This window comes from Saccopteryx leptura, chromosome 6 (genome assembly GCF_036850995.1).
Source record: "Saccopteryx leptura isolate mSacLep1 chromosome 6, mSacLep1_pri_phased_curated, whole genome shotgun sequence".
Lineage (NCBI taxonomy): Eukaryota > Metazoa > Chordata > Mammalia > Chiroptera > Emballonuridae > Saccopteryx > Saccopteryx leptura.
The window spans coordinates 190807743-190822074 of record NC_089508.1 but is presented as its reverse complement, the minus strand read 5'-3'; the positions used below and the strand labels follow the sequence as shown (position 1 = coordinate 190822074).

The 14332-nt window shown below is 59.7% G+C and overlaps 1 protein-coding gene across 2 annotated transcripts in view; it reads right to left on the bottom strand.

The window, feature by feature from the left end:
- HRH2 (histamine receptor H2) overlaps positions 1–14332 on the bottom strand; it is a 41274-nt gene that overhangs the window by 19070 nt on the left and 7872 nt on the right. For both annotated transcript variants that reach the window (XR_010751991.1, XM_066387957.1), the window contains exon 2: positions 2551–4080. Coding sequence is in view for 1 of the 2 variants with exons in the window: in XM_066387957.1 (XP_066244054.1) it covers positions 2551–3587 (1037 nt within the window). In the remaining variant the exon portion in view is untranslated. The remainder of the gene's footprint in view (positions 1–2550; positions 4081–14332) is intronic.

Sequence of the window (14332 nt, the reverse complement as noted above, 5' to 3'; positions counted from 1 at the left end):
CACCACCGCTTCCCCGGGGTGCTCCACCGCCGCTGTAGTGACTCAGGCGGGCACGGCGTCCTCCGAGCCCCTCAGCCACGGTGGCCGCGAGGACCAGGAGGGCAGGGGACACTCGCACCCCGCAGTGTGCCGGGCACCCACAGGACAGTCAGGACTGAGGGCTGCTATTTCTGCTGATGCTCAGAGCTCGGCCTTGGCTGACTCACTAGCTGTGTCACTTGGGCAAGTGAATTAACCTCTCCGGGCCTCAGTTTTCCCATCTCTAAAGTGGAGACAACTTGATGGGGTTGTGCGCAGAATGGAACAAGGCCACCCGTCTAAAGGGTCCGCCGCCACCCTGGACAGCTGGGTCTTTTCCACCCGCATTCGAGGCTCAGCTCTCGGGTCTGCTCCCTGGGACAGGCTGCCTGGGCCGGGTGTCGCCTCACCTGGTGCTCAGCACGCTGCGGTACCGTCCTGGGCATGCGTGGCACTGAACCACGGCCAGGCTGCTCCTTAGCTGTAGGCCGAGCAGCTACAGGTGGCGTGACTGGCGGCGTGGGGCGGGGGCCTGGCTGTAACTTCCTTGGCACCCTGAGAATCTGGCCCAGGGGTGGGGAGCGGATGCCCTCCCAGAATGAGGAATACACAAAAACAAGGGCAACGCTGTAAAACTGGCAGCTCACAGCGCCCGGTGGGAGCTAGCTCTTGTTAAGCGCTTACTGAGTGTTTCCCTGAGGATGGGGGTAGAGCAGCCTGCCCGCCCGGAGGCCAGGCTGGTAAGAGCAGGAGGAAGTGGCGGGCAGGACTAGACTGGGTGGCGCTGGCACCTCGAGGGGCCACACCCCACTTTGTGCACTAGACCAGCTTTGTACCCAGGGCTCCTTCCTGAGCGCGGGAGTGTGGCCGGGCACGGTGGGCACCTTACCCACCAGGGCCATGTATGAACCTCCAGACCTGCCCCCTGGAGAGAGACCTCGGCGGCTTGGGGGACGGACTGAGAGGGAGAATCCCGAGGTTGGGAGGCCAGACGGGGGCTGGGTGCAGGAGGCTAGCAGTGCAGGGGTGGAGGGCCCAGACCCGCGTCGATGGGGGGCACACTGCACACCTGGCCGCTGCAAGGACTAGAGGGGACATGAGGCTCAGGGTCTAGTCAGACAGTGTTTCCACATCGCGATTCGCAGAGCCCAGAGCCCAGCTGGTGTGTGGGTCTGTGGTGTCCAGCCAAGCTTTTCTTGAGACCGGAACTCAGTGCTTGCAAACAAACGTGTGCATTGGGGTCGCAGAGCCAGGTGGCACCCCTAAACTCAGGGACACTTCAGGCAACTCTGGGAGGGAGGCGGGGCAGGCTGTGTGAGGACAGACCCCGCACTCTATGAGATGAGGAACCTGAGGCCCGAGGGAGGCAGGGATTTGCTCAAATAAATTTCTACGTCCCTGATGGTCAGCACCATCCTCAGCATGTGGTGGGAAGCTGATGAATGTTTGTGAATGAATGAATGAACGAGTCACACAGACCAGCACTCTGGGGGCACAGGCATGGCCCGCGGAGGAGAAAGGGAAGGGTCACTTACGAGCACACCTGTGTGCCAGGTGTCCTGCCAGCACCCTGTCGCCCACTCCTCTGACGGCTCCCCCAGACCTTCCTCTCCGTGGAGTGCCGCCTACGCTCCTAGTGCTCCTGGCGCAGTTTCCACTTTAACGCCCTGCGTTGGCTTGGTCACTGGTGGATCTCAGTCTCAACCTGATCCTGTTTCTCTCTGCAGCCTGAGTACCCCTTGGCGATGGACCCCAGGGCACCCTTTCTCTTAAGTCTCCGGCACCCCAACCATCCAGGGTTCCCAAGCTTATTTTGTTCACAGCCTCCTAGATTCTGCTCTCTTCTCGTCTCCTCGTTAACAGACCAGTGACACAGCCCCCTACACTGATGGCCCTTTGTCCTTCTTGTTCACATCTTAGGGGGCAACCAGAGCCCTCTTTCCAAAGCACAGAGCTGCCTGGGTCACCCCTCCTTGCTTCTAACCCCTCTACCTCCCCCTGAGACCTAGCATACGATGCCAAGCCCCTGCCTTCCCAGCTCGGCCACTTCTCTCTCCTCTGACCTGCATGCCCCTGTGTGAGAGCCGGTACATCGCAAGTAGCTGTTCAGTGGGCAGGCGGGGTTCCTCATTTCACCCTCATGCATCCGCACCCGTGCATGACCCTCTGAGGGCCGCCCTGCAGGGTTTCAGTGGGCACTTACGACTGCCAGCTAAGGGGCCGACTTGGGCCTCTCACTTAGGACTTAGGATTGTCAGGATCCGACCGCAAGAACAAAGGGCCTACACGTTCTGGGGTTGGGGACCTCCGTGCAGGTCCCAGCTATGTGGCCCTGGCCAAGCTGCTGTCCTTTTAGAGTGGAGGTAGAACGTTTCACCTCGGGGGTGCTATGGGGAAGACGGCACAACAGGAGGTTTGCAAAGTGCTTGTGGGAGTGCCAGCACCTCCCACTCAGTGGCTCCCTCAATGGTCAGCATTGGTGGGACCTCCCCCGGGTGCCCCGTCCCAGGCACGGAGAGGCAGGGCCCTTACCTGTCTGCGGCTCCCCGGGGCGCCGTGCTCTCTCCCCCACTCCCCTCCCGGAGCAGCCTGGGTTCTCGGTCTTGAATCCGGCAGAGCTGAGAGCCTTCAGACCTCAGAGAAGCGTCGTGGGCGTTGGGGCCGGCAGACTTGCAGGGCAAGAGCTGCTGGTACGCCCTGCGGAAGTCTCTGTTCAGCGCGGCGTACAGGATGGGGTTCAGGGCCGAGTTGGCGTAGCCCAGCCACAGGACGACGGCTTCCAAGACGCCGTTAATGGCACCGTCCCCGCTCACCCCACGGTAGACAAACACGGTGAAGTAGGGGAACCAGCAGACGATGAAGACCCCCATCACGGTGGCCAGCGTCACCGTGGCTTTGTGCTCCCTGACGGTGGCTGCCCTCCAGCCGCCGACCTGATTGATTCTCGCGGCCTGATCCCGGGCGATCTTGAAGATGCGGTAATAGGTGACGCACATGACCAGCAGAGGCACGTAGAAGGTGACCAGCCCGTCCACCAAGCCGTACACCAAGTTGACCTGGACTTTGCAGACGCTTCCGTCGGCCCCGCTGGTCTCGTTCCGGCCGTTCCACCCCAGGTGGATAGGCAGGAAGGACAGGGTGATGGAGATGACCCAAATTAAGACCAGGGAGATGCCCACCCGGACCGGGGTGACCAGCACGGGGTAGCGCAGGGGGTGGGTGATGGCGCAGTAGCGGTCCAGGCTGATGGTGAAGAGGTTGAGGATGGAGGCCGTGCAGAGCATCACGTCCAGGCTGGTGTAGACGTTGCAGAAGGCAGAGCTGAACACCCACTCGCAGGACAGCTGGGCGTAGGCGGAGAAGGGCAGCACCAGGAGGCCGAGGAGCAGGTCGGTGATGGCCAAGGACACGATGAAGCAGTTGGTCAGGCTGCGGAGCCGGCGGCTCAGACCCACGGCCAGGCAGACGACCACGTTGCCAGCCACCGTGATGACAATGAGGACAGCGAGGACCGTGCCGAGGATGACCTTTAACGCCGTGGAGTCCAGACAGGCGTTCCTGTGCTCCATCCTGGGACCCCGAGGCCCCTTCCTCTGCCCGCGGCCCCAGGCGGCTTCCCTTCCGGCTCTCCAGTGTGTCCAGCGTGCCCACCACCGAGCTCCCGGCCGCCCAGCAGAGCCGAGAGGAAACGTCCAGACACGGCGAGGCTACAGTGACCGACTCGGTGCTGTTTTTCTAGAAATAAATACAGCGGTCTCCTGGAGGCGTCAGGTGTGAGCGTGGATGGAGGAGAGGCAACGTTGGTGCTTTGCACCCCAGTCCTCAGATCAGCCCCTGCCAGGCCGGCTCCCTCCGGGGGCGGGGGCGAGTCTCCTCTCCCCGGGTTCTGCGTAGGGACTGATGCACTGGGCGTGCGTCTGGAGGTGGGGCTTTGGGTTTCTGCGGAAGGGATCACGGGGAGACATGTTCACATCCTTCTCCATAGCTGACGGCCGTTCCCATCCACGGGACAGGGGTCAGGGACCGCGGCGTCTCCATCCGGGGACCACTGGAGAGCGGGAGCTGAAAAATGTCAAGGTTGGGCGTTGAGCACTTTGAAACCAGATCACCAGTGTGAACCGATTTGAGATCGTGACCTGATTCAAGATGAATCGTCCTAGACCTCAACCTCTTTGCGAGCTCCCAGGAGGCTCCCTGGGGCCAGTCTGGGTGCCTGTTCGCAGGAGACACTGAGGCAGTCAGGACAGGCAGTGGGCGGAGGAAGGGAGGCGGGGTGCAAGGGGCGGGGCCACCTGTCACCCTGTGGGGTATGATCGGAGGGACTGTTAACAGTGGAGAAGGAAAGAGCTAGACACAAGCCCCAAGCTCCCCGAGACGGGCTGTGTCTGCTGGTTCAGTGCTGGTTCCCCAAGCCTGGCCCCCCAGGTAGGCACTGAAAGTCTGATGGATAGATCATAAGATGAACAATTAAATAAGCAACTGTATCGAATTTTCTTTGATACAGTGCCGAGAACAGAGTCCAACAACTGACTGGTGTTTTCCAAACGTCATCGTGCTCTGAACCAGGGCTGGTGAACCTTTTCAGGAAGACGTGTTCTGCTCTGCATCCGGCAGGATCTTACGGCAGCGCCTCGATTCTGACGCTGCGGAGGGCACGGCGCCTCCCCGGATGACGGGCACACGAGCGGGCACAGCTGTGCTCCCAGAAGACTTTACTATGGACACAGACATTTGAGTTTCTCACAGTTTTCACGTGCCACAAAAATAGTTTTCTATATATATGCTCCAACTCTGTACAACTATTTCCAAACTATTGAGAAATGTGGAAACCATTCTTAGCTCACAGGCAGCCCAAAAGCAGGCAGAGGGCCAGATTTCCTGTGGTCATCGTTGCCTAACTGCACCCCAACCAACACCTACTCTGAACTTCTATCTAAATCTTTTCTTGTTTTGCATCACATGGGATCCCACACCCAGGTCTGCTGGTCCAGAACTCACACAGTCTTTCTTTCTTTTTTTTTTTTTTTTTTGTATTTTTCTGAAGCTGGAAACGGGGAGAGACAGTCAGACAGACTCCCGCATGCGCCCGACCGGGATCCACCCGGCACGCCCACCAGGGGGTGTCGCTCTGCCCACCAGGGGGCGATGCTCTGCCCCTCCGGGGCGTCGCTCTGTTGCGACCAGAGCCACTCTAGCGCCTGGGGCAGAGGCCAAGGAGCCATCCCCAGCGCCCGGGCCATCTTTGCTCCAATGGAGCCTCCCCTGCGGGAGGGGAAGAGAGAGACAGAGAGGAAGGAGAGGGGGAGAGGTGGAGAGCAGATGGGCACCTCTCCTGTGTGCCCTGGCCGGGAATCGAACCTGGGACTTCTGCACGCCAGGCCGACGCTCTATCACTGAGCCAACCGGCCAGGGCCACACAGTCTTTCTAATGGCGGTGTGATAGTCCACAGGGCCAGGGGACGGGGCTGGGGGGGGGGGGCTGGCCACAGTTTGCCTGTTGTCCCCCTATCGTGGGTATTTGGCTGGGCCCAGTCCTTTCCTCCCCCTCTGCCTTTCTTTCTCCTGTCCCACCACAAACGTCACTTCAGTAGAACAGCTGCACACGCAACGCCCCTTGCTTCAATCTCACAGATGCCCTCCCAGTGGTGGTGATACTCTACGACCCCAACGAATGCAAACCAATCCGAGGCCCTGCTGTGTGCCCGGGAGCTGCTCCTGAGGCCCCCAGCACCCCCAGTCTCCCGGGATCTGGGGGCGTGCTGAAGTCTGGCCGACAGCGGCACCTCTCGAAAGCTCTCCCGTCTCCGTGAGGTGTAACTGGAGCCTCTCCCAGGCTCTTGCCTGCAGTGGTTCTGCGCCCTGAATGTGAGAAGCATCATTTACCCTTAACCACTGTGTTGGTGCAGGGGTCACGGCTCCTGGTCACCTTCGGCTGCTCTGGCTGGCTCAGCCACCCGGCAAGCTGTGCCTCTGGGTACTATTTTTAGAAGATCTTTTCATTACATAAATAGCCCAAGCAGCATGGCTCTCACCACCACACTCAATTAACTTTGGGGATGGTAGCAGTGAGGGTTTGGTTTTTTTGTTTTTGTTTTTTTTTGAGAATCCTTATTTCTGATCAAAATATTCTCTGAGTTTCCTTAACTGCTCCAGTGTTACAGGTATTTTGGCACTGGGCCAGCAGTTTAGTTCATGTTTGGGGGTTTTCCAAACTGAATGAGCCAGCGTCTCGTATAATTAGAAATTAATTCCTCCTTCTTACTTCTCTCTCTCTCTCCCTCCCTCTCTCCTTCCTTCCTTCCTTCTTTCTTTCTCTCCCTCCCCTTCCTCTGTTCTATTGGGCAAATATTTTTTTCAGAACCTCCAATGTGCTAAATGCCGTTGCAGATGCTGGGGTCACAGTGATGACCGGAACAGTGGTGGTTCCTTTTTCAAATGAGAACCACATATGTTGTGTTTCTGAGCCACAGCCCCAGTGCCACGGGTGTCTGGTGCCCTTTGGCACGGAACAGCATCACCCACCCCATGCCCCCTAGACAGAAGGATTGCCCTAGAGGGCCACGGCACCCCCAAGATCGTCTTTGTCACCGTCACAGCTAACAGAAGCACACTTCCTTGACCTTGCCTTTCAAACGTGCAAAGCAATGACAGGCTTGCTGCAGTCAACCGTGTGTCCTGAGGTGTCCTGGAAGGGCCAGCTATTGGGCGTCAGGCACCTAAGCCCTCATGCCCGGGAGGTGCCTCTTGCTGACCATGGGGGGCGATAGAGACCTCCCTCCTCTCTCTGCACCTCTACGTTGACACAGGACTGTTTCATACACACTGTACATGTTACTTAGCAACTTCTTTTCCTGAGTCCATTTATAAATTCTCATTATGTAATGGACACCCTCCCAGGTCGGTCAGATCTACCTCGCCCTCCTGGGGACCTGGGGGGGCTGTGGCAGTCTGACTACTGTTGTGCAAAGAAGTGAAAAGAAGGACACCCCCCGAGCATCTGTCAGCGGGGCGACGGTTCAGCGAATCACGGCACAGCCGTCTGCTAGCACAGTCCTGGGCAAGGCGGCGTCACGCACGTCGTTAGGGAACCCTCGCAGCAGCCCATGAGTCACAGCTCCGTTTATCAGTTGAGAAGAGCGAGGGAGGCTCAGAGAGGCCAGGTGACATCAGGCCCTCGTGAGAGGCTGGAGCGCCTGGCCTCAGACTCAGCTCCCACTGCCGACATGCCAGTCCTCGGGTCAGACCTCGGCCTGTCCTCCAGCTGGCTTTGTGCCAGGGCACTTTGCCGTTCAGGGAGCCGGGCCTTGCCCCAGATGCAGCGGGGCTCACGGCTGCCTTTGCCGTCTCCTGCACCTGGAGCCCCATGTCCACTCCCCTCCTCCCCTTCCGGGGCCCAGCTCAAATACCGCCACCTGCCTGCCCGCACGCCAGGGGCAGGGGCACCGCCCACTGCGCTGTGTACCTGCTTATACTGTTGGCACCTGCTGCACCTGCTGTTAACATGGCTCCAGGTCTGCCCCCCAGCAGGGGCTGAATCTAGCCCACCTCTCTCCACCTCCCTATCCACTGGTCAGTCCGTCCATCCATCCGTCCATCCATCCATCCGTCTGTCCATCCGTCCATCTGTCCATCCATCCATCCATCTATCCATCCATCATTTCCTGTTGTCTATATACTGGGAGAGGTTCTCCAAGTGTGCGGGTGTATGGGGGCGCGTGGGTACAGCCCCTTTGGAAACCTGAGGGGCTCACCTCAGGACACGGTGGACCTGGTTACTATGTCTGACTGCATATGGGAAAATGAACTTATTTTCCTCAATATTTTGTTAGTGAAAAATTTGAAGCACATAAAAAGTTGAAAAACCAATACAGGGTACATTAGCTCTTACCCAACTGTCCGTGCCGATTCAATAATTATCCCTCCCCCGCCATGTGTGTGAGGGGGCTGAGAGAGAGAGAGAGAATTAGATGGAATTCATGATAACGGGCTTCTAACCGGCTCCGGCCCCGCCCGCCTGTCTGACGCTGGCCACGGAGGCTGCCTGCCGCTGTGCGCACTGCACTCCTTCCTCACATCTCTGCCGTCACGGCCTCGGAAAGGGCACTTTCTGGAGGATCGATGGCCCCCCGGGGAGGCTCCTGACATTTACCTACAGCCCTCACCTAGCACAGGCGGCCAGAGCACAGGACCGCGGCCGGCCCAGCGTCTCCCCCGTCCCGTGTCTCGTGGAGGCCGCGCTGACCACGTGGCCCTCAAGGGCAGCCGCAGCCGAGTGTGTCACATGCGCCTGAGGCTCACGCAGGTGCGTGAAGCCCACTGTGCGAGCTCTGTGAGGGGAGTCTGTTCTGCCCATGAGCCAGGACTAGCCTTGGTGTCTCTAAGTAGAGGTCTGGGGCGTGGCATTCGGGGTTCTCCGTGCCCTGGTTCTGTCTCAGTCTGAGCCTCAGCCTCTGCCTGCCGAGCGCCCTGTAGTGTGCCAGGACGAGGCTGTGAGAAACACAGTTCTGGTGGCACTGAATTCCTCCTGGTTTTTCCTTTTTTTTTTTTGTATTTTTCTGAAGCTGGAAACGGGGAGGGACAGTCAGACAGACTCCCACATGCGCCCAACCGGGATCCACCCGGCACGCACACTCACCAGGGGGCGACGCTCTGCCCACCAGGGGGCGATGCTCTGCCAAGACCAGAGCCACTCTAGCGCCTGGGGCAGAGGCCAAGGAGCCATCCCCAGCGCCCGGGCCATCTTTGCTCCAATGGAGCCTTGGCTGCGGGAGGGGAAGAGAGAGACAGAGGAAGGGGGGGGTGGAGAAGCAAATGGCCGCTTCTCCTATGTGCCCTGGCCGGGAATCGAACCCGGGTCCCCCGCACGCCAGGCCGACGCTCTACCACTGAGCCAACCGGCCAGGGCTTCCTCCTGGTTTTGAAAGTACCAGGCCCATATGACTCTTGCCTTTGCACATCCTATTCCGTGAGCCCTCATTCTTCCTAAGGACCTGACCTCTTAGGTCTCCTCTTCCAGGAAGTCCCCCAGAGGCACTTGCTCCATCCTCATTCACTTCTACCTCCCACTTGCACCACCTCTGGCTGCTGAGGCTTGTGCTTTCTGGGGTGACCTCCTTAACCCCACTGGGTAGAATTCTGAGTTCTCAGGGCCCCAGGAAAACTCTCCTCCTGGAGGGGTCCCTGGTGATTCACCATCCGAGTGTGTCTCCCCGGGAACTGGCTTGCGGTGGGTGGGGGATCTGGAATGCCATTTCCTTCCTGGGTCCTGCTACCCAGCAGCAAAGCAAACAAGGACATGCTGGGGCCAGGGTCACCCCCCCAGCAGGAGCGTCACTTGGAGTCAAATCCAGGTCTACCCGAGGCCCCAACTCCCCCTCTCACTGCTGCTCACCCACGAAATCCCAGAAAAAATGCCACTGTTGGAACGTTCTCTTTGCCAGCTGGAGGGCGAGGCCACGCAGAAGAGAACCGGTCTGGGGCTGGCGTCACGTCCCCATCCGGTTTCATCAAACTACGTCCAGCCTTTCTTTCCTCTTCTCACTGGGGAGGGAGATGAAGTGCCCTTTCAGGTTTAAGTACCCGAACCCAGACATGGTCCTCAGCGAGCCGGCAATTGCACAAGCGGCCAGCAATTCAGGGGAATCGCTTAAGTCTCCTTTGATGGGGTTTCTCACTCAGCCTGGAGGGTGAATCTGATTTTCCAGGCAGTTAACTTACAGCAGGAAAAGACAGCGCTATTCCTCAGACAACACTGTGTACCAGGCACCTATGGGAGGGCTGGTGGGTGGTCCTGAGAAGTAGGGGGCTGGATCCGTGTTCTGCAAAAACTGTCACCCAGAGGGGAGCCCCAGGGGCTGGAAGCGGGGACTCGGGCATTGGCTGGATCTGGGTTCTGATTCCGGCGCTGTCACGCCATAGCACGTGACCTTGAGCACGCCACTGTGAGCTCTCCGAGCCTCGGTTTCCTCGTCTGTAAAACGGGAGTAATAAGTCCTCCTTCACTTGGCAGGTGTGAAAACGCATGGTGAATGCACAAGCAGCAGCGCCTGGTGTGTGTGGGGTTGTGTCATTTATGATGATATTATAAAATTGTTACAGAAGGTCCCCTGCTCCCGAACTTCAAGATGGTTCAAAAGCGACACGCATTCAGTAGAAATCATTCTTCAATTTGGGACTTTGATCTGTTTGTTCTTGGGTTAGCCATGCAGGTCAGCACACTCTCCACATGCTGGACAGCGGCTGCGAGCGCAGCCCAGGGTCAGCCCCACAACTGCGACCACGACACGACCGCGGGGGCAAACAGCCGACACTCTGCAGTGTGGCGTTAAATGCATGTTTGAGTTGCAGTGTTTTCAACTTAAAGGTGGTTTATTGGGATGTGACCTTATTGTAAGTCTGCAACGTCCATATTTGTTGCATGCCCTCTGCGTGCAGACACCACGCAGGGTTCTGGGGCTGCAGCAGCGGTGAGCACGGCACACACACCTTGGAGCTTCTCTTATGGTGGGGGAACCGGATGGACGGTGGGGGAGCCGGACGGACGGTGGGGGAGCCGGACGGACGGTGGGGGAGCCCGGTGGACGGTGGGGGAGCCGGACAGGTGGTGGGGAAGCCGGATGGTGAGGGAGCCGGACAGGTGGTGGGGGAGCCGGACGGACGGTGGGGGAGCCGGACGGACGGTGGGGGGGCCGGGCGGACGGTAGGGGGGCCGGACGGACGGTGGGGGAGCCGGACGGACGGTGGGGGAGCCGGGTGGACGGTGGGGGGGCCGGGTGGACGGTGGGGGGGCCGGACGGACGGTGGGGGAGCCGGGTGGACGGTGGGGGGGCCGGGGAGCCGGGTGGACGGTGGGGGAGCCGGGTGGACGGTGGGGGAGCCAGTGGGGGAGCCGGGAGGGAGCCAGTGGAGAGGGAGCTCCCTGCAGAGCTGCTCATTTCATGGCACTTGAATTAAGAGTTATGTGACGGGGACGCACACAGTGTACAACAGGGGACTGGACCTGGTCTGGGGCATGCTGAGGCTTCCCGAGGAGGGGCTATTTGAGAGGAGGGAGCTAACTCAGTGAAGATGGGGACAAGCAGGTTCCAGACAGGGAGAACGGCCCCTTGGAAGCGGAGATGGTGCGTTTTCACCCCCCCGTCCCTGCCCAGGTGGAGGGGAGGCAGGGTGAAGGCCGGTGTGAGCACAGGGAGGGCGATATGATTAGAAGGTGCAGAGGGGTAGCTAGGTCCTGCTCACCTGCTGTGCCTCAGGGGCTGGGCGTGGCATCCAGGGGGGAGGCGAGAGCCAGCCCTGCTGACCGCCCCGGTCATCACCATGTCACTGGGTCCCAGGGGCGCAGCTTCTCATCTTCATGAGCCATAACCTCTCCGCACTTTCCCTCCAATGGGCCGTTCTGCATGGCCCAGGGACCTGGGGCTGCAGGGGCCCAGCAGCAGCCCCTCGGGAGCTCTGCTCCTGCCGGGAATCCCAGGTGGATCCCAGCAGCCGGGATGCGAGTGGGCAGGGCAGCTTGTGCACTCAGCTTTCCCTGTAGAGAAAGCAAGCCGCCCTCGGGCTTCTCGGAGAAGCGGCAGGACTCTCCGTGCTCTGGCACCCAGAACACCTCCTCCTTCGCAATATCAGCACGCCTTTCATCTTCGTGGTTACAGATTTGTAACTCCTTCCCCGCGGCGGGCTAGATACGTGACAAAGGCCTTGCGTGGTGGGCCAGACACTCGGTAAAGGCCTTGCAAGACAGTGAGGGACTTCTGGTTTGGCGCTGTTCACGAGAAAAGCCTGGCTTCCCAGTGGTCCGAGCTTTGGACCCAGCATTTCTTCTGAGCCACCGGGGGGCCCAAAGCCAGGGACAGGTTTTTGCTTATGTCCCCAAGTTCACCTTGTTCCAAGCCCCTGGCTGCAGCCCCTCTGCACCGGCTCAGAGGCGAGTGTTGTCTGGAGTTTGGGGCAGGTTTCGGTTGCTGCTATTCTGGGTCCAGGTTGGGAAGGGCCCCAGCCGCCCCTCAGATGTGAACCCACCAGCCCTGAGCAGGCCCTTTTCTGTGATGATGTCATCACCGTGGCACCCCAGTCAGGCAGAAGGAGACCGGGACACCGACTGCTTCTGCTTGCCGAGCGCACACAGATAATTGCTTATCTCCGCGAGGCAGAGATCGTCATTATTTCCATTTGACAGAAAGTGAAACTCAGGTTCCGAGAGGTTAAGTCACTGGTCCAAGGCCACACAGCTGGTAAAGAGGCAGGCGGGCTCTGAAACCAGACCTGGTTCCACCATCTCTGAGTGTCTATAGCCACACCTGCACCCCGCCCCACCCTCCGGAAGTCCCTGCACACGGGCACCTGGTCCAGTTCATTCCCGGACGGTGGTGATGACAGATCCCTTGGTTACTGTTTGTCTGAGAACATCTCTACCTCCCTTTCATTTTTAAAAACTGCGGTAAAAGTCACATAACTAACCGTTTTAAAAGATACCGTTCGGCAGCAGTCAGTCCATCTCCAATGTTGGGCAACCACACCGTCTCTATCTGGTACCAAAACATTTTCATCCCCCCAAAAGGAAATTCCACCCCCAGTAAGTTCCCAGCCCCTCTTTCCGCACTTCCTAGCCATCACCAGCCTGCTTTCTGGTTCTGTGGGTTTGCCTATTCCAGATGTGGGGGTCCCCTGACTCTCCCCCTCCCCCCGCCCCGCCTCCCTGTCATGCAGCTGGGTGCTCAGGCTCAGCACTCAGGCATCGGCCTCGCCTCCTGTAGGGTCCTCATCCCTGCACCCCACCCCTTGGCAAGGCCGGCGGCGTCTCTTGCCTGGACTCCTGTAGGGTCCTCATCCCTGCACCCCACCCCTCGGCAAGGCCGGCGGCGTCTCCTGCCTGGACTCCTGTAGGGTCCTCATCCCTACACCCCACCCCTCGGCAAGGCCGGCGGCGTCTCCTGCCTGGACTCCTGTAGTGTCCTCATCCCTACACCCCACCCCTCGGCAAGGCTGGCGGCGTCTCCTGCCTGCACCTCTGTGACTGCTCTCCACTGGCCTCCCCTGCTCTCTGGAATCGCTCACCCCCAGCCCGTGTCCGTCTGTCTGCCCGTGCTGCCCTGTTCCACTTTCCTCTTGGCTCACAGGTTGCTCTGCATCTGGGCTCCACCTCCCTGACCTCCGGCCGTACCACCAGGCTCCCGTGGGTACCTGGCCACCCGACCTTGCTCCTGCGCCCCGGGCCTGCTGGCGCCCCAGGTTGGGGCTCCGCCCGAGGTCTGCTGCTGACCTGGACGCTCACGTCGTGGTGTGGACATCAGTTCTGCCGAGGGGCCCTTGTCCGCCCCCGAATGAGACCACCCTCCGTCGCGTTCCCCCGCGGGGCCCTCTGCCGGGCAGAGCTCCTCTCTCCCCGTGGGAATGTGAGCGTTGAGAGGGCCGGGCTCCACCCGGACACACCCTGCAGGGGGCTCGGTGAGCACTCACCGGACTGACTAAATGCACATCGGAAACAACCATCCTAACAATGCGACGTTCCATTTGCCAGGCACCTCGCAAGCGTCAGGCGGCGTGCTAAGTGCCCCGAATGCTTTCTCCCGTTTAATCTCGGCAGCAGCCTGTTGCGCAGACACCACGAGTCACCTCGATTTTATAGATGAGCAAATTGAGATTTATGGTATTTTGCGTCTTGGCCAAAGTCCACCGCCAGCCGTGGGCTGCTGGCCGCAGAGGGAAAGGCGTGGGGACGGGGTTTTCAGGGCCGGGTTTGGACTGGGCCCAGCGAAAATTCTGCTTGGTGGTTCTGGGGGGAAATGAGACCCTAGTTGCCAATGTCGGCTGCGGGGCCCAACCCTCTGCCACTGGGGGCGGGGGCAGAGCTGCCCAGGGGGCACGGGCTGGGCAGAAAGGGCACTGGGCTGGGAATCTGGGCCGGGGTTTGAGTCCCCCGTGTGGCTGTGAGTTGCTGGATTACCTCTAACAAGTTTTATGCCCCCCAATTTCCTCAGCAGAAAAGCGAGGAGATGGGTTTAGAATCTCAGAGGTTTCCGCCAGCAGCTGTGTGTGTGTGTGTGTGTGTGTGTGTGTGTGTGTGTGTGTGGAGGCGGTAGGAGGGAAGGGGTCATGACCCCTGAAGTAGTGAAGTGGGAGAGATGTGGGTAGGAACAGAAGTCAGTGGCCACCTGGTGTTCAGGAACCTCTCTCTGCAGCCCCCCCCAGAGAGTCAGCCCTGATCTCTGCGCACCCCTCCAGTGTGTGGGGGGGCTAACTGTAGTACAGAGAACCCGCCAGTAGGTATAGAGCCCTGCACACTCCTTCTTTTGGAGTCCTCACCCTACTGCATAAC